Genomic DNA, 27,583 nt, shown 5'->3' on the forward strand with positions numbered 1-27,583 from the left:
GCAGAGACCCTAAATAAGTGGAAAGTTATGGCTCCCTGGTGCACAAAGTTGATCAGTGCAGGCCTCCAAGCCACTATGATCTACCCTGCTAAAATTAAAATATTTAAAGATCATAATACCATCCTGCTAAACAGAGTAGAGGAAGTGAAGCAGTTTATGAAAGATTATAAACTATAGTAGAAAGTTACACAGAACCCTTTATAGTGTTTTAAAAATAGATTGCTATGTATCTGTTATGTACCTGTGTCGTTTTTCTCCCCTGAGTTTCTATGTCTTTTTTTTCTTCTCTTTTTTTTTTTTTGATGCTGCCTCCATTTGTTCAGACAAGAGATAGATGAGAAATAATATTGAATTTCTCTCTTGGAATGTGGGTGGCTTCTCATCCCCAGCCAAGAGAAAGAAAATTATTCATCATCTTTAAAGCTATAAACCTGATGTGTTTTTTTTTACAAGAGACACATCTGAGTCTCCAAGAAGCTGAGAAACTAAGAATAGGCTGGGTTAGCGAGGTAATAGCGGTACCCTCAATAAATAGAAAAAGGGGGATGGCATGTATTTTTAATAAAAAAGTTAGTCTTCTGATTGATATCGCAGGAGAGAGCTATAGAGGGAAGATATTTGATCTTAGAAATAGAGATAAATTAATCTCGCTATACGCTTTGTAACTTATATGCGCCCAATGAATGTCAACCAGATTTCTGGAATAGACTATTCGCCAAATTAATCAACTTCATAGATACACAACGGATCATTGGAGGAGATTTTAATAGTGTATTTGTTCCTCAATTGGATAGACTGAAAACTAATAGATCAACTAGAGCTAAAAAAGAAGCTAAAATATTATCTAATTTTGCTAAAGGTCTCAAATTAAAAGATATATGGCTTATACAACACCCCGATATAAGACTTTTTACATGTGAATCTAAAGCCCATCATACTCTTTTGAGAATAGATATGTTCTTGGTGAGTGAAAGATTATTACGACTAAAAATTAATACGGATATTCATGATATAATCCTATCAGATCATGCGATTATTGCACTTTCTATCCAATTGGGGAATACATGGGAAGATCAAGTTTGCAAGTTCTTCTTTCCTTCATTTCTGGTGTCCAATGTCGATTTTAGAAATTGGATGACTCAAAAATAGAGGGAATATGTTTCCTTTAATAAAGAATACTTGACTAAAATTGAAATATTTTGGGAAGCAGCGAAGGCGTATCTTAGAGGGGAAATAAAAGCATATATGGTCAACAGGAAAAGAAAGTTTACACAAAGGGAACTAAATTAACGAATCAACTTAAAAATAAATAAATACGATATATAGAAAATTAAAGGTCTCAAATTAAAAGATATATGGCTTATACAACACCCCGATATAAGACTTTTTCCATGTGAATCTAAAGCCCATCATACTCTTTTGAGAATAGATATGTTCTTGGTGAGTGAAAGATTATTACGACTAAAAATTAATACGGATATTCATGATATAATCCTATCAGATCATGCGATTATTGCACTTTCTATCCAATTGGGGAATACATGGGAAGATCAAGTTTGCAAGTTCTTCTTTCCTTCATTTCTGGTGTCCAATGTCGATTTTAGAAATTGGATGACTCAAAAATAGAGGGAATATGTTTCCTTTAATAAAGAATACTTGACTAAAATTGAAATATTTTGGGAAGCAGCGAAGGCGTATCTTAGAGGGGAAATAAAAGCATATATGGTCAACAGGAAAAGAAAGTTTACACAAAGGGAACTAAATTAACGAATCAACTTAAAAATAAATAAATACGATATATAGAAAATTTGAATAGAGAGAATTGGAATAGTTACCAGAAAGCTAAAAGTGAGAGAGAGATTTTCCTAGACCAGTGTCAGACACAAGAGGAAATAAACAGAAAGTACTCTTTGGTAGGTTATGTTAGCCAATCTTGCTAGATCTATAAAAAAGAATAATTATATTGGAACAATTGTACATGAGGGAAATAAATATACCTCCCCAAAGGAGATAAATAGGCTTTTTTTAATTTCTTCAAAAAATATATTCATCTACAGAAGCCAATAAAGAGGCAAAAGAAATGTTTTGGGATAACATAAAATTGCCAACATTATCTGCAGATCAATTATCGTTATTAAATCAAGAGATTACGGTAGAAGAAACTATGCAGGCAATTAAGGAAATAGCTATGGGTAAAGCACCAGGCCCAGATCAATTACCAGCCGAATTTTATAAAATTCTCTCAGATTTAGTGGCTAATATATTAACAAAACTGTTTAATTTATATTTTATAGACCAACATAAACCCTCTAAAAACTTCTCCTTCTCAAATATTACACTTATACTTAAGAAAGACAAGGACCCGTACCTAATGGATTCATACAGGCCCATCTGACTGTTAAACAACGACTATAAAATATTAGCAAATATAATAGCTAAACATTTAAAAAGTGCTATGGGAGACATTATACATCCAGACCAAATGGGTTTTATGCCCAGTAAAACAGCCCAAAAACTATACGAAAGGCAATGACACTAATTGAACATGCAATGGCTATGCACAGGACGGAGTCAAAACCAAAAAAAGACTTTGGACTATTAACGGTGGATGCCAAAAAAGACTTTGACTCCGTCCTGTGGGATCATCTATTTACAGTGTTAAGAAGCTTAGGCTTCTCATTTTTTCAGCTTTATACATTTAATAGCTCAAAACCCTGTTTCCTTTCTCAGTAAAAATAATTTCCTCTCACCAGCCATAATCCTACACACAGGAACAAGACAAGGGTGTCCATTATCCCCATTCCTATTTAATATCGCGTTAGAACCCTTTAGCGGTAAAATGCCGTGACAGACTAGAAGGTATAAACATAGGAAACACTAACTCCACACTGTCACTATACGCAGATGATATCTTATTTTATATAAGGAACTCTAAAAAGAACATTCCAATGTTACTAAATATCTTAACCGAGTTCAGTAAGTTTGCAGGATATAAGATTAATCTCTCTAAATCAGAGATACTCTGGGTAATTAAAAATAAGGAAAGTCTTATAGCAAACCCATTCAAAATAACTGAAAGATATATTAAATATCTGTGAATTATTATTTCTATAAATCCAGAAGAATGATACCAACTATATACCTATGTGGCAAAAATGTTTTGCTAACCTGCAAAGATGGAATAAACTACCTTTGACGTTGTCAGCAAAAATAGCACTAATAAAGATGCGACTATTTCCAAAAATCCTATTTTTACTACAGAATATTCCGATGTTCTTAAAAAAACTAGATATTCAAAAATTGAATTCCAAATGCTCTCATTTTCTTTGGCCTTCATTAAAACCACGTATATCTCTATCAAGATTAATGCATGCTAAAGACAAGGGTGGATTTGCTTTCCCCAACATTAAAAATTACAATCTGGCATGCATGGCTAAAATTGCTATGGATTGGTTAACTGAAGCCAACCATGTTACAAACTATAAAATAGAAGAAGCCATAATTGCTCTATACTCCCTCAAAGCCATACTACACATAAGCTAACCTAAAAACGCCAGAGATTTCACTCTAAAATACACTATTTATAATATTATACTAGCATGGAATAAGGTCTTCAAGCTGTTGGAAGTAAACCATAGGTTCTCTAAATATTTACCCATCAGAGGGAACCCCAACTTTGAAACTGGACATGCCTCCTCTGCTTTTAGAGCTTGGTCCATTAATAACTTGAATCTATTTAGTCACTAGATCCAAAAACTAAACACATTAGAACATTTGTGGTTTGATCTAAAGAATATAACCTAGATAAGAGATTGTTTTTTGCTTACCTACAGTCCAGACATTTTATACATAGTCAGAAATTTAAATTTAATGAAGGCAGTACATGGATGTTGGGACCGCTTGATACAATTATTAACAGATATTTCACTGGTAACCAAGCATTAACAAATATCTATAGAATCCTAGCTATTAAAGAAGCAGATAGTAAAGTGAAGAAGCTCTATCTTTCATGGAAGCAAGATACCCCAGGAATTAACTTGGTATTGTTTCAAAAAAGCTTCAGTAGAGTTACGAAGTATTTATCTAATATAGCGATAAGAGAATCACATTATAAACTCCTGAACAGAGCATATCTGTCACCAAAGAGAATTGGAAAGTGGAATCCCCAGAATATGGCCTGTTATAGATGCAATTCTCCAAACAAATTATATTTGTTTAAAATACTGTTCTGACTGGAATCTCATCATACTGGGCAAATACTGTCTGGAGTGTTTAATTATAGATCATTGACTGCCTTTTATGTGGCAAAATTCGCAATTGCTGTAAAAAAAAATCATAATTCTTTAAAGTTTTATACTGTATCTATAGGTTCATAGATGTGAACCGGGAGCACGTAGGGGCGCTTTAGATTTTGGTGCCTACAGGCACCTGGGCTGTAAATCTGGCCCTGGGGGTTATGCACCTTACCACAAACAATGTTAAAGTACTTCAAGGAGACTTTTAATCAGCCAGACTGCAAATCAACAACATTTCAGACCCATGTCCTTAGTCATACATGACAAAGGACAAGGGTCCGAAATGATGTTGATTTGCAGTCTGCTGAATAAAAGTATCCTTGAAGTGATTTAACAATGGTGGTGCTGCTATTCTTTCTTTCTTGCTGACTTGTTTAAAGGGATACTAAACCCACATTTTTTCTTTCATGATTCAGATAGATTCGTTCTCTTGCTATTTTTATTTAAAATAGAGGGCATCTAAGCTAAGGAGCCAGCCAATTTTTGGTTCAGACCATGGACAGCACTTGTTTAATAGTGGGTGCATTTAGCCACCAATCAGCAAGCACAACCCAGGTTGTGAACCAAAAAAGGGCCGGCTTCTAAACTTACATTCTTGCTTTTCAAATAAAGATAGCAAGAGAATGAAGAAACATTGATAATAGGAGTAAATTAGAAAGTTGCTTAAAATTGCATGCTCTATCTGAATCATGAAACAAAATTGGGTTCAGTGTCCCTTTAAGTACTGATACTCTGCACCCACCCATAGTGCCTGTCTAAATGTGGTTTGCATATTGTGAGAATCAAGCCATATGTGCAATCGTAGCAGGGACTGACAAACACTGGGGAAGTTTTAATAAAAGGATCTCCACTCTTGTTAGACAGATACCTGGGTAGCACTTGTTGAGAGAGAGCACAGAGGCAGAATAGAGCACAGAAGGGGAGATAGAGAGATAGAGATAGAGAGAGAGAAAAAGATACAGAGAAAGAGAGAGAGAGAGAAAGAGAGACATAGAAAGAGAGCGAGAGAGCGAAAGAGAGCAAGAGAGAAAGAGAGAGCATGAGAGAAAGAGAGAGAGAGAAAGAGAGAGAAAGAAAGAAAGAAAGAGAGAGAGAAAAAAAGAAAGAAAGAAAGAAAGAGAAAGAGAGAGAGAGAGAGAATGATAAGAAAGACAGAGAGAAAGAGAGAAAGAGATAGAGTGAAAGAGAGAGAGAGAGAGAGAGAGAGTGAAAGAGAGAGAGAGAGAAACAGATAATGAAAGATGGAAAGAAATAGAAAAAGAAAGAGAGATAGAGAAAAAGAGAGAGAAAAGGAGAGAGAGAGAAAGAAAGAAAGAAAGAAAGAAAGAAAGAGAGAGAGAGAGAGAGAGAGAGAGAGAGAAAGTTAGAAAGAGAGATAGAAAGAAAGAACGAAAGACAGAAAGAAAGAGAGAAAGAAATAAAGAAAGAGAGAGAGAGAGAGAGAACACAGGGTAGGAAGCTACAGAGCCCACATATCAGCTACTGTAACACTTTGTTTGAAGGGCAGTCTGCCTCTAAAATGCATTAAAAAAATTACAATAAAAATGGTAATTGCCTGCAGTGGCCAAACTATTATCTTGTGTGAGAAGATTGAGGATTTAATGATCTCCATATCTCCCTCCTGCTTGACCTATAGGAACAAGTGATCCCTGATCAATGCCTTCTTTTAAAATTCCCCCTAAAATGCAGGTGATATTTGGGTGTTCCTGTTAACCTCCCATCCAACAAAATACAGAGGATGTCAAAAGGCTGGTCTCGTGTTACCGTTTGGTGAACTGGGACTCTTCCACTTAGGTGAGCTTCTTTGCTCCAGTGACTTCTGCTGCTGCAAACCTGTCCTGTCAACTGGCAGTGCTACCGTTATGGAGAGGAGGATGAAGTAACGGTCCCGGATGAAGTAACAGTCAGGGAGGGAGGCAACAGTTTGGCAAACGGAACTTGATTTCAAAGGAGGGAGATTGACTGTGTCACTGCCTGCTGCCAGATTGGGAGGTGTAGATGTTGGTCTCTAGCTAGCTCCCCTCTTCCTTACTGGACTCCATGCTGTGGCAGTGGCACAGTCAGTCTCCCTCCCTTGAAATCAAGTTCCGGTTTCCAAACTGTTGTCTCCCTGACTGTAGCCTGCCTCCAGCTCAGCACAGGATTAGTGCCCCGCTTGTCCTACCAAAAGGATGGGCCTGTCATTCATGCAGATGGTGTGAGGTGAAAAAAAAGTGCCACAGCAGCCAGCCGGCCACTACAGTAGTGCGGCCACGTGCCGTGTGTCAGTGCCACTCAGTGATTCAGTCAACACCAGGCAGTGTGTGGCTGCCGGCCGTCATTATATGTTGCAGCCTAAACATAAAACATAACAAATAATAAATAAAATAATGAGGTTGTGGTGGGTGGGGCTAAACCACCTTGCGGCCTACCGGGCATTTGCCCGGTATGCGCGACATTCAGTCTGGGTCTGCTGTGGCTGATATAAAGGCACCGCTTGCATGAATTACAAATTAAATTGAAATGTTTTCACTACAATTTAACTTGCTTTTGTCCATATTTTAGTATATATTATTTTTCTGTTAGTTAAAATAAGAGCATTGTGAATTTTGAGCAAACTTCATCTACATACAGTTGGCAAGACAAATCAGTGAGACCAGCTTGTTTAAAATGTTTACAACATTTCACCCTCACTGTGCGGTGCCTATTGCATTTGATGGCTTGACATATTTAGAACCTAACGTTAATTGCTTTTTGCTGGTTGGGCTATGATTGTCCATATGCTAATTGCAGACAGCACTTTTTTATGTTGATATGAGGACATACTTCCAACAGAGGGTCCAGTCTGCACCATAAGATGCAATTGGCTGTTTAGTCAGACTATGATTAAGCTTCACAAGAGGGTGCGAAACGCGTCAGACCATCAGCATGCTAAATGCCTGTATCTCCTTTTTTAACTTTGATCCAATAAAATGTGATTTTGATTTTACACTGATGTGCAGCCATTTGCTTTCTGCTGTTTAGTCAGACATATGTTGTGTCCAGCTGAGGGATATTTAATGTTTGTAATAGTGCAGTCAGTGGCTTCTACTTCTACTATAATGTTACTCTCAATTAATGTTTGTTATATGGAACACAACAGTAGTAAAAATTTGGTTGTTACACTTTATTTATTGAATCAACTACTGACAAGCAGATTCTGAAAAATAAAGTGTTTTATTATTTCAAAATATACACAGTCTATATCTTTATTTTATAAACACACACTGTATACCTTTTGACAGAATAATTAAAGTATTGGACAGGGAAATATAAGACCACCTTATGGTAAAAACAGGTTGTTAATAACAACTCTGATTCACAGGTTGTTAAATGAAGCAAGCAAGACTGGGCTATGGTAGAAGTAAGGTAAAGTTATTCAGAACACACTCTGGCTCAGCGTGCAGAAAAGTACACAGATCCTGGATTCACACTCAAAGAATAATTTCAGGATGGAGAGCGTAATACTACCTAAATATGTATAATCAAATACTGCAATATTTGTAAGTGGTAGCAAGCTAAGCAGTCAGTAGTAGTATTTGCAGAGAGTGTACCTGAAATGCTGCAGGAGCTGAGAAGTCTGATGTGGAGCAGGCAGGCAGCGTGTGAATGCTGAATGAGGAGGAAGTGAGCGTGTGAAGTCACCGGCAGAGCTGACAGCCTGGAATGTAGCAGCGGCTGCTGCTTAAGCAGAGAGACACTGAGAGAAGGTAATAAATCTTCCTTTACCCCACTGAGGAATCTTGCAGAGGCATCAAATGAGGAAGTAAGTGAGAGTAGGATCCGGTATTAGGAAATCCAGCAGATATTTCAACCTGTTAGAAAAATAAGGCAGAGAGGCTTAGACAACTTGTAATCCAGAGCATAATACAAGGAGTACTCAGTGGATACTGGAACACAATACCAAGCACTGATTGCAATGTGCTGTGTTGTTTTATAGGAGGAGCAATCAATTAGGAGAAAACTTCAGTCTCTTAAAGAAACAGTGCTCAACCCTGACATGACCCCCCGCTCAAGGCAGCTGTTCCACAGCGGTAGGACGGGGTCGATCAGGATGCCTGCGATGAAATGGAGACGTAAGGCGAGGAGCATTCAAGTTGGTGATGGGTTCCCAGGTGTCCTCGTCAGGTGAATAATTTTTCCACCTAACCAGATATTGTAAGACCCCCTTATAAAATCTGGAATCCAAAATGGATTCAACTTCATATTCATCCTGACCGAGGGTAGTAGCAACAGGTGGTAGAAGAATTCGCTGATCCCTTGTGCGGGCATAAGGTTTTAGAAGGGAAACGTGAACTGTTGGATGAATCTTAATGTTGTTGGGAAGTTGTAATCGGATGGTATTCTTATTGATGATGCGTTCTATTGGGAATGGACCTATGAACAAGCTTGCCAATTTTTTAGAGGGTATTTGGAGTTTTAAGTTTTTTTGTGGATAAACAGACCAAATCACCCACAACATAGTCAGGAGATGGTCTCCTTCTGAGGTCGTAGTAGTGTTTCTGTGTCTTCTGTGCTGAAAGAATATTGTCTTGAATGAATTTAAAGTTTTCTTGTATTGTATTGACAATATCATCAACCAATGGGGAATCAGAGGGGTTGTGTGAAGTAAAAGTGAAGTCAGGGTGATAGGCATAATTCGCATAGAAGGGCGTCATCTTTGTGGAGGCGTTCAAGGAATTATTGTATGCATATTGAGCCATTGATAGGAATTTCATCCAATCTGATTGGTGATAAGAACAATAACATCTTAAGTAATGTTCTAGCCACTGATTCAGTCTTTCTGCCTGCCCGTTTGTTTGGGGGTGATAAGCTGTAGTAAAGCGGTGATCGATCTGGGTTACTTCACATAGTTTGGTCCAAAATTTTGAGGTAAATTGTGTTCCTCTGTCACTAGTTAATATAGGAGGTATGCCATGTAACTTGACTATATTATCAATAAACAGTAGAGCTGTTTCAGAGGAAGTGGGGAGTTTGTGATAGGGGATGAAATGAGCCATCTTTGTGAATAAGTCAATGACTACAAATATTGTAGTTTGTTTGTTTGAAAGAGGCAAATCAACGATGAAATCCATGGAGACATGGTACCAGGGTCTTTCGGGAACAGGAAGAGGCATGAGTAATCCATAAGGAGCTTTGCGATCTGGTTGGGAGGTGGTACAAACCTTGCAGGTCTTTATGTACTCTTGAATAGTCTCCCTCATCTTTGGCCACCAAAAGGTTCGTGAGAGGCGTTCCATAGTCCTACGAATGCCAGGGTGTCCGGAAAGAGGGGTATCATGAGAGGCTTTTATCATCTGTAACTGCAAATGAGGAGGAAGATACAATTTACTCCTGTGGTAATATAATCCGGCGGACTTATGGAGTTCTGGTTTAGGAGGTATTGGAACATCTTTGCAGTAAGTTTTGAGTTCAGAGATGATTGGAGTTATCAGTCCAACAAAACAATCAGGAGGTATGATGCTGGATCTGAGTGGGAGCTCTTCAGATTTTATGAGTGAACGGGATAAGGCATCGGCCTTTCCGTTTTTATCTGCTGGTCTGTAAATGATGGAAAAGTTAAAGCGATCAAAATAGAGGCTCCAACGAACCTGTCGGGCTGAGAGAGTTTTGTTTCTTTGGAGATACTGCAAATTTTTATGATCAGTAAAGATGTTAATAGGTATGGTAGTTCCTTCGAGCAGATGTCTCCAATGTTCGAGGGATCGGCGGATTGCTAAGAGTTCTTTGTCTCCGATAGCGTAGTTTCTCTCAGCAGGTGACATTAATTTGGAGTAAAAGGAGATGGGATGTAGAGGTTGACTTAAAGAACTTTGCTGAGAGAGAACGGCTCCAATTGCATAATCCGAAGAATCGACTTCTAACGTGTACTGGTACTGAGGTTTGGGAAAATGCAAAATGGGAGCTGATGTGAATTTTCTTTTTAAAATTTGGAAAGCATTCTCTGCCTGAGCATTCCAGATGAAAGGTGTTGTACTGCCAGTTAAAAGTGTTAAAGGCTTGACTATAGAAGAGAAGTTTTTGATGAATTTTCTATAGTAGTTCGAAAAACCCAAAAACCGCTGTACATTCTTCCTTGATTTAGGTTGAGGCCAATCGAGAACTGCGTTTACCTTTTCAGTCTGCATTTGAATACCTAAGGGGGAGATGTTATAGCCCAAGAAGGATACTTGATCTGTGTGGAACATGCATTTTTCAGGCTTTGCATATAGTCTATGCACTCTAAGCCGGGAAAGAACTTGACGAACATGTTTTACATGTTCTTCTCTGGTTCTAGAATAAATGAGAATGTCATCCAAATATATTACAAGACATACGTCCAACAGATCTCTGAACACATTGTTGATAAAGTGCTGGAACGTAGCGGGGGCATTACACAGGCCGAAAGGCATTACCAGGTATTCGAAAAGACCATACCTGGTCCTGAATGCCGTCAGCCACTCATGGCCCTCCTTTATCCTTATTAAATTATATGCCCCTCTTAAATCCAACTTGGTGAAGATGGTGGCATCAGAAAGTCTTTCGATCATTTCTGGAATTAAGGGTAATGGATAACGATTCTTAATTGTACATTTATTGAGTTCGCGGTAATCAATAATGGGTCTTAGACTGGAATCTTTATTTCGCACGAAGAATATCCCAGCTCCAGCTGGAGAAGTGGAAGCTCTAATAAATCCTTTCCTTAAATTCTCCTCTAAATATTCTTTCAAATGCTCCAATTCAGGGGAGCTGAGAGGATAGAGATGACCGTAAGGGATCTTGGCACCAGGTTGAAGGTCTATCGGACAGTCATATATCCTATGAGGTGGCAAGTTCTCTGCCTCTGTCTTACTAAACACATCTTTAAAATCAGAATATTCATTGGGTAGGTTATCTATTGTTGTATGAGTTTGCATTAATAAATGACCAGTGAGACAAGTATTTCTGCAATAATCTGAATTAAACTTTATTTCAAAAGGGGACCAAACAATAGTTGGGTTATGAAGTTGCAACCACTTCATCCCAAGAACCAAAGTGAAATGAGGAGAGGGTAAGACATCTAAGGACATCAATTCTGTATGTCCACAGATATTCACAAAAACAGGTATGGTCTCATGGGTTATGGGACCAGAAACCATGGGTGATCCATCGATTACTTTGATGGGGACTGGTGTCTTCTTGCAGATCAAGGGGATACGATTCTGAAGACAATAGTGAAGATCTAAGTAGTTACCAGTAGCCCCTGAATCAATGATAGCGTCATCAATTTTCAGTAGACTTTGTTCCAGCTGTAGAGAAAGAGACAGCGTGCAATAAGATGTCTTTAACTGAGAATGTACAGATGAATTAATAAGTTTAAACTTACATTTCTTAGACTTTAACAAGACTGTGCAGTCTTGAACATTGTGAGTAGGACTGGCACAGTATAAACAAAGATTCTTCATCCTACGGCGTAATTTCTCTTCAGGACTGAGTGGTCCTCTGAGGATTCCTATCTCCATTGCCTCAGGCTGAGGTTTAGCGGAGGCGTAGTAAGGACTGGTAGTAGCAGAGTATGAAATTTTAGGTTTTAAATCTGTTGCAGATTTTTCCGCTTTTCTCTCACGGAGGCGGCGGTCAATTTGAGTAGCCATTCTCATAAAGGCGTCTAGAGTTTTTGGTTGTTCAATCCTAGCAAATTCGTCTTTCAAAGCCTCAGAGAGACCAATACGGAATTGGTTCCGCAAGGCTATGGGATTCCAAAGAGAATCAGCAGAAAACTGTTTAAAGTCTGTGATATACTCCTCCACAGGTCTTTTGCCTTGTTTGAGGCTTCTCATGGAGGATTCAGCTGTGAGCTGGATATCTGTATCTTGAAATAATGCATCCATGGATGCAAAGAAAGCTTCTAGTGATCCTAAAATTGGATCCTCTGTCTCAAAGAATTTGTCAGCCCAGTTTCTTGGTTCCCCTCTGAGGAATGATATGGTGGTCAGAACCTTCACTCTCTCAGTGGGGTAAGTCCTGGGTTTCATGGAAAAGAGTAAGTGGCAGACATTTTTAAACTGCCTGTACATTTTTCTATTGCCTGAGAAATGCTCTGGTAAGGAAACCTGTGGTTCAAGCATAGTCTCAAATTGACTAGATTTCAGTGAAATGGATTATTTTATAATATTTCTTAGTGCAACATTTTCAACTTGTAAGTCGTGTAAACCCTGGGCTAACTGATCAACCCTTTGCGTGAGATTAAAAACAACCTGTGGAAGATCTACTGGTTCCATAATTATTATTTTTTTTTTTTTTTGGCTTGGTATTATATAATGTTACTCTCAATTAATGTTTGTTATATGGAACACAACAGTAGTAAAAATTTGGTTGTTACACTTTATTTATTGAATCAACTACTGACAAGCAGATTCTGAAAAATAAAGTGTTTTATTATTTCAAAATATACACAGTCTATATCTTTATTTTATAAACACACACTGTATACCTTTTGACAGAATAATTAAAGTATTGGACAGGGAAATATAAGACCACCTTATGGTAAAAACAGGTTGTTAATAACAACTCTGATTCACAGGTTGTTAAATGAAGCAAGCAAAACTGGGCTATGGTAGAAGTAAGGTAAAGTTATTCAGAACACACTCTGGCTCAGCGTGCAGAAAAGTACACAGATCCTGGATTCACACTCAAAGAATAATTTCAGGATGGAGAGCGTAATACTACCTAAATATGTATAATCAAATACTGCAATATTTGTAAGTGGTAGCAAGCTAAGCAGTCAGTAGTAGTATTTGCAGAGAGTGTACCTGAAATGCTGCAGGAGCTGAGAAGTCTGATGTGGAGCAGGCAGGCAGCGTGTGAATGCTGAATGAGGAGGAAGTGAGCGTGTGAAGTCACCGGCAGAGCTGACAGCCTGGAATGTAGCAGCGGCTGCTGCTGAAGCAGAGAGACACTGAGAGAAGGTAATAAATCTTCCTTTACCCCACTGAGGAATCTTGCAGAGGCATCAAATGAGGAAGTAAGTGAGAGTAGGATCCGGTATTAGGAAATCCAGCAGATATTTCAACCTGTTAGAAAAATAAGGCAGAGAGGCTTAGACAACTTGTAATCCAGAGCATAATACAAGGAGTACTCAGTGGATACTGGAACACAATACAAAGCACTGATTGCAATGTGCTGTGTTGTTTTATAGGAGGAGCAATCAATTAGGAGAAAACTTCAGTCTCTTAAAGAAACAGTGCTCAACCCTGACATCTACTTTATAATGATGCCTGTTTACACGTTTAGCTAGATCCATGTACCATTATGTTTCTAGGATCCAAAAGAAGCCATTTCTGTAATCCCTCCCTTAAATTGCATGAATTACAAATTAAATTGAAATGTTTTCACTACAATTTAACTTGCTTTTGTCCATAATTTAGTATATATTATTTTTCTGTTAGTTAAAATAAGAGTATTGTGAATTTTGAGCAAACTTCATCTACATACAGTTTGCAAGACAAATCAGTGAGACCAGCTTGTTTAAAATGTTTACAACATTTCACCCTCACTGTGCGGTGCCTATTGCATTTGATGGCTTGACATATTTAGAACCTAACGTTAATTGCTTTTTGCTGGTTGGGCTATGATTGTCCATATGCTAATTGCAGACAGCACTTTTTTATGTTGATATGAGGACATACTTCCAACAGAGGGTCCAGTCTGCACCATAAGATGCAATTGGCTGTTTAGTCAGACTATGATTAAGCTTCACAAGAGGGTGCGAAACGCGTCAGACCATCAGCATGCTAAATGCCTGTATCTCCTTTTTTAACTTTGATCCAATAAAATGTGATTTTAATTTTACACTGATGTGCAGCCATTTGCTTTCTGCTGTTTAGTCAGACATATGTTGTGTCCAGCTGAGGGATATTTAATGTTTGTAATAGTGCAGTCAGTGGCTTCTACTTCTACTTTATAATGATGCCTGTTTACACGTTTAGCTAGATCCATGTACCATTATGTTTCTAGGATCCAAAAGAAGCCATTTCTGTAATCCCTCCCTTAAATTTAGAAATTTTGAGTGGTCCATAGTTGAGTTGTTCTTTTTCCTTTAGGTGTTAACTCTATTATATTATTGGTGCCATTTCCAGAGGTTATATATCCAATTGTTTCTAGTGCGCTGTAGTTTAACTGGGTTGAAGAGTGTCACTTTCTTATTTTTTCAACTATTATTCTGCATTAGTCTTTGTTTTATACTCTAAGGAGTCCAAGAGAGGCCAATGTCAAGTACCCGGGGAACTCTTTTAATCACAAATGTAGATCTTCTTATAGGGGATAATCAATCGTAATATGATTAGAAAATGTGAGGGTTGTTTCATGTAGTAGTTCAAGGGCTTTATATATGGATCAGTGTTATATTGGAATATTATATTTAATGATGTATCATTGATTTGTCCATTCATGTGAATTTTGTAATGCCCTTGGGTGTACTCGTCTGTTATGTTATCTCTTCTAACCTCAATAATAAAAAAAAGCAATTTAAATGATTATATATATATATATATTTATTTATACATGGCTCAAAATTTCAAGTACTAAGCTACTAGCAAGGCCAAAATGTCACTCGCCACTTCTGATCCTACCCATCACCTGCCCACACCCCACCTACTACCCCACCCCCTCTTTGCTTATGTTTAGTAATTGTGAAACACCTTATTGTGCAGTAATTTTTCATATTATTTTATTTTTATTTATTTTTTATTTATTTTTTTACTGCAAAACGTAACGTAACAATTTTATTAAATTAAGTGCTGACAACAGCATAGACAGAACACTTCATTGACCGCCAGCTTTGAGTTGCTTACAGATGTTGCCACAGTGTTGAAATGAAATAAGAATTTATATTTCTCACATCTTCACTTAGGATCGTGTGTTGACCACGTCATCAATCTTCAGAATACTGCGCACGGTCTCTGTGGCCAATGTTAGAGAGCAGATAGACACTAACAACGGCTGAACAACAAGCTCTTCCAAAATATTAGAAATGCCACCCTTCCGTATGTTAATACCAGCTGTTTTTTCACCCAGCGCATGTCTATTTCTCAGCTCTGTTACAGTAGATATGGGGTGCAGGCCTGCATTTTCAGCTAGCGTGGAGGGAATAACTTCCAAAGCATCAGCAAAAGCTCGAATACAGTAGGATTCCATGCCACTTAAAGTTCTAGCATATTCATTCAATCGCAGGGATAATTCAATCTCAGGGGCACCTCCTCCAGCAATCAGAGCCCTTTTCTTTACTAAGCAGCGAATCACACAAAGAGCATCATGAATAGAGCGCTCAGCTTCTTCAATCACCAATTTATTTGAGCCACGAACAACAATATTAACCGTTTTTCCAGGGTTTGCACAACCTGTAATCTTTACAAGTTTTCCAGACCCATTCAGGCTAACTTCTTCAGCCATTTCTGCAGATGCCAGCATGTCCGGAGTAAACTGGTCTATGTGAGCAATTGGTTTTGTGCCAATAGTCTTGCAAACAAACTCAATGTCTTCTCTCTCAATATCTTTAATCACCATTATTTTCATCTTGTTCAGGAAATGTAAAGCCAGGTCACTAAGGGCATCCCTTAAAATAGATTTCTGAATAAGAAGAACATTACAGCCAGACTTCTTGATCTGTTTTACAAGGTTAAGGATGTAGGCTCGTTCCTCACGCAAAACTCTGTCCATCTGAGCATAGTCTGAAACAACAATCTGATTGTCCATATCTGTTTTTGGAGCAGACAAGCAAAACTGTATTAGACCAATCTTTGCTTTTTCAACTCTAGTTACTCCAGTATTTTCAACTTTCTGAGTTAGTACCAGGCCATCAACCAATTCACAATCATCAATGGTTCCACCAAGTTTCTTTACAATTTTTATGTCTCTGAGATCAACCCCGGTAGCAGTCAATGGATCAATCACTTTCATTACGGCTTCAACACTCATTGGGGCTAGTAAAGTAGAATACTGAGACACAACTTTTGAGTTCAGTGATGTCGATGCACTGTTTAGTAGTGTTTCGTGGTCACTTAGTTCAACAGGCTGTGCCATATTGTTTAAAATTTCTACTCCTTTTTCCACAGCCAACTGGAATGACTCAGAAATGGTAGTGGGATGAATTCCTTTCTGTAGGAGCTTGGAACAAGCATCCAAAAGGGCTCCAGCAATAACCACAACAGATGTAGTTCCATCTCCTGCTTCAATGTCTTGAGCTTTAGAAAGTTCAACTAACATTCTAGCTGCTGGGTGCAGAACCTGCATTTGTTTCAAAATGGTAGCACCATCATTTGTAATTGTTACATCCCCTTTGCCGTCTTGGATCATTTTATCCATGCCCTTAGGTCCAAGGCTTGTTCTAACTGCATCAGCAACAGCTTTGCCAGCAGAAATATTACTAAATCGGATTTGTGCTGGTTTATCCCGATCCTGGTAAGCGCCCTTAATCTTGTTGCTGGCGTTCCCGACACCTCCTGATCGTCCCCCACCTGGCGCCGCCGCTGATACTTTGGGTGCGGAAATATCCGGCATTTTGTTTAGTTGAAATTGAGTAGTCCCCTACGAAAGATGTCAGCCGTGGTTGGGTGGTCGGAGGATAGAGGATGACAGAAGATACTATAAGGCGCAGGGGAAACACGGCGCCTGAAGCTTCCAGAACAAAACGCCGGTTAGAGGATATTATTTTATTTTAAACCAACAAATTAAGTACTTTTAATACAAATATTACAAATATATACATATGGTGATCATTTTGCACAGTGTATAGGCAAGATTTAGCATTCTCCCTACTCGTCCCAGTTAATTTTCTACTTGCACAGGGCAAGTGAAAATGTTGAACCCTGATATATTATATATATATAGATTCACTATTTTAAAAGAGAGAAACACGAAGAGGACACAGTAGTGTCCTCTCCAAAGAAAGACAGGGATTTCAGCACTCTAGAAATTTAACTCTTTAATAAGAGATATCTATAAAGTATCAAAATTATATATGTAAAAGTTGGTGCTCCCTACCCCAGCGCAACCTGATCAGCGGCCGGGTCCCCTAAATCAAACCATACATACGGCTAGATTTAGAGTTTTGTCGGTAAAGACCCGCGTAGCTAACGCTGGCTTTTTTCTGGCCGCACCTTTAAAATAACTCTGATATTGAGAGTCCACAGAATGGCTGCGTTAGGCTCCAAAAAAGGAGCGTAGAGCATATTTAACGCAACTTCAACTCTCGATACCAGAGTTGCTTACGGATGCGGCCAGCCTCAAAAACGTGCTTGTGCACGATTCCCCCTTAGGAAACAATGGGGCTGTTTGAGCTGAAAAAAAACCTAACACCTGCAAAAAAGCCACGTTCAGCTCCTAACGCAGCCCCATTGTTTGCTATGGGGAAACACTTCCTACGTCTGCACCTAACACCCTAACATGAACCCCGAGTCTAACCACCCCTAACCTTACACTTATTAACCCCTATTCTGCCGCCCCCGCTATCGCTGACCCCTGCATATTATTTTTAACCCCTAATCTGCCGCTCCGTAAACCGCCGCTACTTACATTATCCCTATGTACCCCTAATCTGCTGCCCCTAACACCGCTGACCCCTATATTATATTTATTAACCCCTAATCTGCCCCCCACAACGTCGCCTCCACCTGCCTACACTTATTAACCCCCGCACCACTATTATAATAAAGTTATTAACCCCTAATCCGCCTCACTAACCCTATAATAAATAGTATTAACCCCTAATCTGCCCTCCCTAACATCGCCGACACCTAACTTAAAACATTAACCCCTAATCTGCCGACTGGAGCTCACCGCTATTCTAATAAATGTATTAACCCCTAAAGCTAAGTCTAACCCTAACACTAACACCCCCCTAACTTAAATATAATTTAAATCTAACGAAATTAATTAACTCTTATTAAATAAATTATTCCTATTTAAAGCTAAATACTTACCTGTAAAATAAATCCTAATATAGCTACAATATAAATTATAATTATATTATAGCTATTTTAGGATTAATATTTATTTTACAGGTAACTTTGTATTTATTTTAACCAGGTACAATAGCTATTAAATAGTTAAGAACTATTTAATAGCTAAAATAGTTAAAATAATTACAAAATTAACTGTAAAATAAATCCTAACCTAAGTTACAATTAAACCTAACACTACACTATCAATAAATTAATTAAATAAAATACCTACAATTACCTACAATTAAACCTAACACTACACTATCAATACATTAATTAAATACAATATCTACAAATAAATACAATTAAATAAACTAACTAAAGTATAAAAAATAAAAAAGAGCCAAGTTACAAAAAATAAAAAAATATTTACAAACATAAGAAAAATATTACAACAATTTTAAACTAATTACACCTACTCTAAGCCCCCTAATAAAATAACAAAGCCCCCCAAAATAAAAAATGCCCTACCCTATTCTAAATTACTAAAGTTCAAAGCTCTTTTACCTTACCAGCCCTGAACAGGGCCCTTTGCGGGGCATGCCCCAAAGAATTCAGCTCTTTTGCCTTTAAAAAAAAACATACAATACCCCCCCCAACATTACAACCCACCACCCACATACCCCTAATCTAACCCAAACCCCCCTTAAATAAACCTAAAACTAAGCCCCTGAAGATCTTCCTACCTTGTCTTCACCATGCCAGGTATGACCGTCCGTTCCAGCCTCCGATATCTTCATCTAAGCCCAAGCGGGGGCTAGACATCCATCATCCGACGGCTGAAGAAGTCCAGAAGAGGCTCCAAAGTCTTCATCCTATCCGGGAAGAAGAGTAGATCCGGACCGGCAACCATCTTCTTCAAAGCGGCATCTTCTATCTTCATCCGATGATGACCGGCTCCATCTTGAAGACATCCACCGCGGACCCATCTTCTTCCGACGACGACTTCCCGACGAATGACGTTCCTTTAAGGGACGTCATCCAAGATGGCGTCCCTCGAATTCCGATTGGCTGATAGGATTCTATCAGCCAATCGGAATTAAGGTAGGAAAATTCTGATTGGCTGATGGAATCAGCCAATCAGAATCAAGTTCAATCCGATTGGCCGATTCAATCAGCCAATCAGATTGAGCTCGCATTCTATTGGCTGTTCCGATCATTCAATAGAATGCGAGCTCAATCTGATTGGCTGATTCCATCAGCCAATCAGAATTTTCCTACCTTAATTCCGATTGGCTGATAGAATCCTATCAGCCAATTGGAATTCAAGGGACGTCATCTTGGATGACGTCCCTTAAAGGAACCGTCATTCGTCGGGAAGTCGTCATCGGAAGAAGATGGGTCCGCGGTGGATGTCTTCAAGATGGAGCCGGTCCTCATCGGATGAAGATAGAAGATGCCGCTTGGAAGAATATGGTTGCCGGTCCGGATCTACTCTTCTTCCCGGATAGGATGAAGACTTTGGAGCCTCTTCTGGACTTCTTCAGCCGTCGGATGATGGATGTCTAGCCCCCGCTTGGGCTTAGATGAAGATATCGGAGCCTGGAATGGACGGTCATACCTGGCATGGTGAAGACAAGGTAGGAAGATCTTCAGTGGCTTAGTGTTAGGTTTATGTAAGGGGGGTTTGGGTTAGATTAGGGGTATGTGGGTGGTGGGTTGTAATGTTGGGGGGGGTATTGTATGTTTTTTTTTACAGGCAAAAGAGCTGAATTCTTTGGGGCATGCCCCGCAAAGGGCCCTGTTCAGGGCTGGTAAGGTAAAAGAGCTTTGAACTTTAGTAATTTAGAATAGCGTAGGGCATTTTTTATTTTGGGGGGCTTTGTTATTTTATTAGGGGGCTTAGAGTAGGTGTAATTAGTTTAAAATTGTTGTAATATTTTTCATATGTTTGTAAATATTTTTTTATTTTTTGTAACTTAGTTCTTTTTTATTTTTTGTACTTTAGTTAGTTTATTTAATTGTATTTATTTGTAGATATTGTATTTAATTAATGTATTGATAGTGTAGTGTTAGGTTTAATTGTATTTATTTGTAGATATTGTATTTAATTAATGTATTGATAGTGTAGTGTTAGGTTTAATTGTAGGTAATTGTAGGTATTTTATTTAATTAATTTATTGATAGTGTAGTGTTAGGTTTAATTGTAACTTGGGTTAGGATTTATTTTACAGGTAATTTTGTAATTATTTTAACTATTTTAGCTATTAAATAGTTCTTAACTATTTAATAGCTATTGTACCTGGTTAAAATAATTACAAAGTTACCTGTAAAATAAATATTAATCCTAAAATAGCTATAATATAATTATAATTTATATTGTAGCTATATTAGGATTTATTTTACAGGTAAGTATTTAGCTTTAAATAGGAATAATTTATTTAATAAGAGTTAATTTATTTCGTTAGATTTAAATTATATTTAATTTAGGGGGGTGTTAGTGTTAGGGTTAGACTTAGCTTTAGGGGTTAATCCATTTATTAGAATAGCGGCGAGATTTGGTCGGCAGATTAGGGGTTAATAATTGAAGTTAGGTGTCGGCGATGTTAGGGAGGGCAGATTAGGGGTTAATACTATTTATTATAGGGTTATTGAGGCGGGAGTGAGGCGGATTAGGGGTTAATAACTTTATTATAGTAGCGGTGAGATCCGCTCGGCAGATTAGGGGTTAATAAGTGTAGGTAGCTGGCGGCGACGTTGTGGGGGGCAGATTAGGGGTTAATAAATATAGGGGTCGGCGGTGTTAGGGGCAGCAGATTAGGGGTACATAAGGATAACGTAGGTGGCGGTCGGCAGATTAGGGGTTAAAAAAAATTAATTGAGTGGCGGCGATGTGGGGGGACCCCGGTTTAAGGGTACATAGGTAGTTTATGGGTGTTAGTGTACTTCAGAGCACAGTAGTTAAGAGCTTTATGAACCGGCGTTAGCCCAGAAAGCTCTTAACTACTGACTTTTTTCTGCGGCTGGAGTTTTGTCGTTAGAATTCTAACGCTCACTTCAGCCACGACTCTAAATACCGGATTTAGAAAGATCCCATTGAAAAGATAGGATACGCAATTGACGTAAGGGGATCTGCGGTATGGAAAAGTTGCGGCTGAAAAGTGAGCGTTAGACCCTTTTTTGACTGACTCCAAATACCGGCGGTAGCCTAAAACCAGCGTTAGGAGCCTCTAACGCTGGTTTTCACGGCTACCGCCAAACTCCAAATCTAGGCCATAGATAGTTGATAAATGAATTTTATTACAAGTGCGAATAAAAAATCAAGTGTTTAAAAATATGAAAAACACATAGAAAAAGCTGGCCAGCTCACAATGGTTGCTTACGATGCAATAATAGTAACCTTAAATATAGTTATAGCAAAGTTATTAAGCAACACCCCAAGCCAATGGGTAGCCCTGTGAATACATAGGAATCAGCTACCATGGATGTAGGAGGGGATCCAAGCAAAATAACTAAGAAGGCAGCAACAAGTATTGGCAACACCTCTCTCAGAGGATAACCCAAACTGTTTGGAAATATGTTATCATGAGGTAAATACCTGAGAATCTATGCCAAATACTTCTAAATATAAGCAGTAAAATACATGTAAGTTGTAATGACACGTAAGGCTTATTTTTACACTTTCGTATTAATGGACAACACCCTTACCAGAGGATAGCACCAATATAGTAAAAGGTTACAGCTACCATAGTAAACCATATATGGGATCTATGTCCATAAAATACTACTAGCGTAATCACAGCAAATATGAACCATTAGCATAAAATGGATCAAGCAGGCAAAAGAAGGACATATGGAAAAGTTACTTATACTTCATTGCAACATGTAGTAGAACTGTTGCAAACAGAGATCACTCTGTCACTTGGTTTCCCAAGGAGTGTGTTCCATTTAGAAAGTTAGACTCGATAGTCCAAGGATACTTATCAAGTGGTTCCTGGATAGTCAGCTCTCTGTTACGTCCTTATACAACAACTTGCTTCTTATGGGGATTCCCAGACTGTATTTACGGCTAATATGGTTCCAAAGCTGTGTTTGACATTTGCATCGAGCAAACAAATCGAGGCTTGATTCCCAGCTGTGCAAAAGTGACGTTCCACACCAACGGCAGTTCCACCCCCCATCGTAAGCAACCATTGTGAGCTGGCCAGCTTTTTCTATGTGTTTTTTATATTTTTAAACACTTGATTTTTTATTCGCACTTGTAATAAAATTAATTTATCAACTATCTATGTGTGGTTTGATTTAGGGGACCCGGCCTCTGATCAGGTTGCGCTGGGGTAGGGAGCACCAACTTTTACATATATAATTTTGATACTTTATAGATATCTCTTATTAAAGAGTTAAATTTCTGGAGTGCTGAAATCCCTGTCTTTCTTTGGAGAGGACACTACTGTGTCCTCTTCGTGTTTCTCTCTTTTAAAATAGTGAATCTATGTGTGCATCAGGGTCTTCACCCACGTGTATTTTCCATAAACTATATTATCCTACTCCCCAATAATTTGTATATATATATATATATATATATATATATATATTATTGAAAAAAGTGATAGTATACTGCACAGCGCTAGACCTCCAATGTGTGTAATTCACTCTAAAAGTATAAAATTTGTAATTATTGATGCAATGATTCAGTATGATTACTGGCATTGGATACAACTGGTGTACAAAAATGGTAACATATACATGAGCTGGGTGTGTGTGTATCACCCCGTCTCCTCGAATACACAAATGTATCACGTAATTAAACTAGATTTAGACTATAGACCGTGTCATATATAGAGAATCCAAAAATGTAAGATATGGAATAGATTTCAATAAACAGAATAAAGGCACATCAAAAAATGTGTATAAAATGAAAAAGTTTGTCATAACTTTGAAACGCGTCAGACTCTTTTAAGGTGTTGAAAGCGGCTGCTGATGTTTTTACAGAACATAAGGTTTTAAGTAAATATGTACTGTGTGGATAATTGATTTACACTGAGGACTCTTTTACGTTATACACACAAGCTGAGGATTTGTACTTCTGCTTAATTGTTTCATGCATTAACGATACCTCATATTGACTGAGATTATGTTTGTGAGTACCCCTGTATCTTTTTTATATTTATTGAAGAAAGATCACATACAATAAATGTTAAACAAACACCAAAGGTTGTCTTGTTACATCTTGTACAAAGGGTAGTTGGTGTCATATTACACAGGTTAAGGTTACTTTCTAGTCTTTTTGTGTGCATTTTTTCTAATATAAACTTATACAAACAATTAAACTTGTAAAAATAAACATAAACAACTTTGTTCACTTAACGAAATACTTATGGAAGCTACAATCCAGCTGAAAGAAGTCCATTTCTCTTCCTGGAGTAAAAAGTTCTATATCTCATTTCCCATACTCCAACCGACTCCCCTCTGCATAATAGAGTATTTTATATGTAGCATCACTATAGTGTGGGGAGACATAAACAGACTCCATACAGGACATTTCTCAGGCAAATCAGCTTCAGGATGCAAAACAAGAAGAGAAGAAGGTCGAGAAGAAGAGGGAGATGAAAAGAGGAGTGAGAAATGGAGGAGAGAGGTGAAAGGAATAGTAAGAGAAAGGGAGAGAGCGGGAGCGGAGGAGGGGGAAAGGGTGCCCCCGGTGGGAGGGGGGGGGCGATCCAGGCATGTCCAGCGGTTGGTTCCTATAAGGTCAAGTATAAGTGGTATGTTATGATCTGCATGTGTATTCATCCCATAAAAATTTGATCTCCGGGAATGATATACGAGAATTATTTTTATGGTGGCCGTATTCCTCTAGGTCTAGGAGTTCATCTACTCTGTCCATCCACATGTCTTTTGAGGGGGTTATGAGACTCTTCCAGTGTCTGGCTATTAATGATTTTGCGGCATTAAGGCAGATCTGTATAAGGAGGGATCTCAATCTACATTTAACTTTGGGGAGGTCATTTAATAATGCTATTCTTGGGGTTAGTGAAAAGTGCTGTGAGAGGATTTTCTTAAGAAAGGATTCTATTGATTGCCATAGAGGTGTTATCTTAGGGCATTGCCACCATATGTGAATTAAAGAACCATGACCTCCACAGCCTCTCCAACACATCCTGGATGCCTCGGGGTAAATTGAATGTAGGCGAGTGGGGGTCAAATACCATCTTGTAAGAACTTTATAATTTAATTCTAAGATTTGTGGCAAGGTAGATGATTTACGTGTTTTGTGAAAAATATTTCTCCACTCTATCTTGTCCAATTCTAAGTGTAAGTCTTGTTGCCATTTGATTGTGAATGTAGGGAGTAATGCGTTGTCATGGGTTTGTAGCAGCCTGTGGGACAGCGACAAAGGGTGACAAATTGTTTTATTCTGTAAGCATAGTGATTCAAAAGGTGTGGGTGATCTCAGGAGGTCTTCTTTGTGTGGGGAGGATGCTATATAGTGTGAAAGTTGTGCATGTTTTAGCCAGTTCCCAGGACGTCCCCCACACAATTCAATAAATTTATCTGTGCTTATTAATTTCCCATTTTCTACAAACTTGGCCAGAGGCCATGTATAATCCCATTCCTGAGTTCTGCGAAATTTGTTGTCTAGTCCCCCTACTAATTCTGCATTCTGGGGGATTGGGAAGAGAGGTGAGCGAAGATGAGTAATGTCTTTATTAGTAGATCTGATCAGGTCCCATGTATGGAAAAGATGCCTATGTATAGGTAGTGTCTTGCATTGTATTGGTCTGAGTTCCCCCGGCACCCAACAAACCGCTCCCACCTTTGGGATCTGTAACAAATGTGAGTCTATGGACACCCAGGCCTTATTGTCCGTAGAGCCATGCCAGTCCAGAACTCTCTGTAGAGTGACCGCTATGTAATATTTTCTAATATTTGGTAGGCCTAGCCCCCCCATGTCAGTGTTCCTATATAATGTATTTCTATTTATCCGAGGTTTCAGTGTTCCCCATATAAAGGTATTAATTATAGATTGTAGTTGGGATATGTAACTGTTGGGAAGAGAAATGGGGATAGTTTGTAAGATATAAAGAATCCTGGGCAAAGTGGTCATTTTTATGGATTGAATCCTCCCCCACCAAGATAAAGGTCTGTCCGACCACATTGAGAGGTCTTTTTGTATGTTTTGTAGTAAGGGTCTATAATTTTTTTCAAATAATGTAGTATAATTGGGGGAGAGGACAATACCTAAGTATTTAACTGATTCAGGTTGTAATTTGAGGGGGCAAGCTTGTGCTAGTTGTTGAAAATCAATGGGATCCATGGAGATATTCAGGATTTCAGATTTTTGAAGGTTTATAGAAAAATTAGAAAAGTTACCAAATTTTTTGAGTGTTTCTAGAAGGACAGGTATTGTAGTACTCGGTGAGGTCAGTGAAAACAGCAAGTCATCTGCATATAGGGCAATTTTAAAATCGTGAGGGCCAATTGGGATTCCTGTGATATTTTGGTTCATTCTGACATGAGATGCTAGGACCTCCATAGATAGTATAAAAAGTAATGGGGACAATGGGCAGCCCTGTCGGGTACCATTGGTAATTTGAAAGGGATCCGAGAGGGCACCATTGACTCTCACTCTAGCTGACGGTGAAGAGTATAAACTAAAGATTCTATTTATCATTTTCTCACCAAAGCCAAAAGATTTTAATGTGGCCTTAAGAAAGCTCCAGTTTATACGGTCGAAAGCCTTCTCAGCATCGACTGTGATAAAGACTGATTTAATTTTATTATGTTGGGCATGGGAGGCTAGAAGGAGCGCTCTTATGGTGTTGTCCCGTGCTTCACGTGACGGGACAAAACCAACCTGGTCCGTATGTATCAGATCTTGAATTATGGAATTTATTCTTTTAGATAGAATTTTGCCCAGGATCTTCAGATCAGAATTTAATAATGATATTGGTCTGTAATTAGTGGTGTCTTCAGGGTTTCTATCTGGTTTTAAGATAACTGCTATATGGGCTTCCTGCATCGTGTGGGAGAGCAGTCTATTATCGTCTATTGAGTTAAACAATTCTAATAGATGTGGGGCAAGTACATTTTTAAATTGTTTATAGTAGGCATTTGTAAGGCCATCAGGGCCAGGGCTTTTTCTCATGGGTAGGTCTTTGATGGTGTTGAGGATTTCTAAGAGTGTAATTGGTTCCTCCATTTTCTCTGTTTGGGCCGTCGTAAGTGTGTTTAATTGTGCTCTATCAATGTATTCGTTCATTTGTGTAGCGTGGGATGAGGAGGCATCGTCACTAAGGTTATATAGTTGATGATAATATTTACTAAATTGGTCTGCTATCTGCTTGCTGTCGTGTGTTATAGTCCCATCAGCCTTTTTTACACTATATATGTGTGATTTAGAGGTTTTTGCTCTCAGGGCTCTTGCTAGGAGCGCGCCCGCTCGGTTGCCCTCATGGAAATATACCTTTCTTAGGTAGAGAGCTCGTCTCTGAGCTTCTCTAGTCAGTAAATGATTTAGTTCTTTCCTAACTTTAGTCAGTTCTATTTGGATCTTAGAGTCCATAGGGGTCTGTTTGTGTTGTAGTTCTAGGGAGTTCAACTTGTCAGTGTTATGCGTTATAGCTAGATTAAATTGTTTTCGCAGCCTAGACCTTTGTTTAATGTACTCTCCTCTGACTACGGCTTTATGCGCGTCCCATAGGGTACGTGATGAGATTTCAGGCAGTGAGTTATGGTGAAAGTATTCTTGTATGGTCTGGAGCATTTTGATATTAGTGGGAGTGTGATGTAGTAGGGTCTCGTCTAATCTCCATATAAAAGGGCATGACGGGCCTTCTGACCATTCCATAGATAGCGTAATAAGAGAGTGGTCCGACCAAGCCGTCGGGTTTATGTCTGAGTCCCTAACTTGTCCTAGACTCAGTTGGTCGACTAATAGATAATCAATGCGGGTGTATTGAGACCACGGATTAGAGAAAAATGAATAGTTACGCTGAGTAGGGTGTTGTATCCTCCAAATGTCAACTACACCTGATTTTTTGAGAAAGTCATAAACTATATTTGGGGGCCTTGATGTGGGGTTAGGTTTAGTGGAGGTAGAGTCTAATTTGGGGTCGAAAGTAACGTTAAAATCGCCTCCTATGATTAGAGATCCCTTCCTGTGTTCTGCAATTAGGGCTGTGAGTTTCTTATAGAAGGGCACTCTCTTAGAGTTGGGAGCATAGACGTTCACTAACGTGATTGGACGCTGGAACAGGAGTCCCACTAGTATTAGGATTCTGCCATCTTTATCGGAGACTTTATGTAGTAATTGAAATTCTAAGTTCTTATGAAATAAAGTCCCAACCCCATTTTTTTTTTTTTTTTTAT

The 27,583-nt window shown here is 38.5% G+C and overlaps 1 protein-coding gene across 1 annotated transcript; it reads right to left on the bottom strand.

The window, feature by feature from the left end:
- Positions 1–15,042: 15,042 nt before the first annotated feature.
- Positions 15,043–16,968, bottom strand: LOC128652001 (T-complex protein 1 subunit delta). The gene has a single exon (XM_053704950.1). It carries the CDS (start codon positions 16,827–16,829, stop codon positions 15,180–15,182), a length of 1,650 nt encoding a protein of 549 aa, XP_053560925.1. The 5' UTR covers positions 16,830–16,968; the 3' UTR covers positions 15,043–15,179.
- Positions 16,969–27,583: the final 10,615 nt, after the last annotated feature.

This window comes from Bombina bombina, chromosome 3, assembly GCF_027579735.1.
Source record: "Bombina bombina isolate aBomBom1 chromosome 3, aBomBom1.pri, whole genome shotgun sequence".
Classification (NCBI taxonomy): Eukaryota; Metazoa; Chordata; class Amphibia; order Anura; family Bombinatoridae; genus Bombina; species Bombina bombina.

Excerpts from the sequence above, each read along its gene's own strand:
- LOC128652001 (XM_053704950.1), bottom strand. The coding sequence starts at position 16,829 with ATGCCGGATATTTCCGCACCCAAAGTATCAGCGGCGGCGCCAGGTGGG.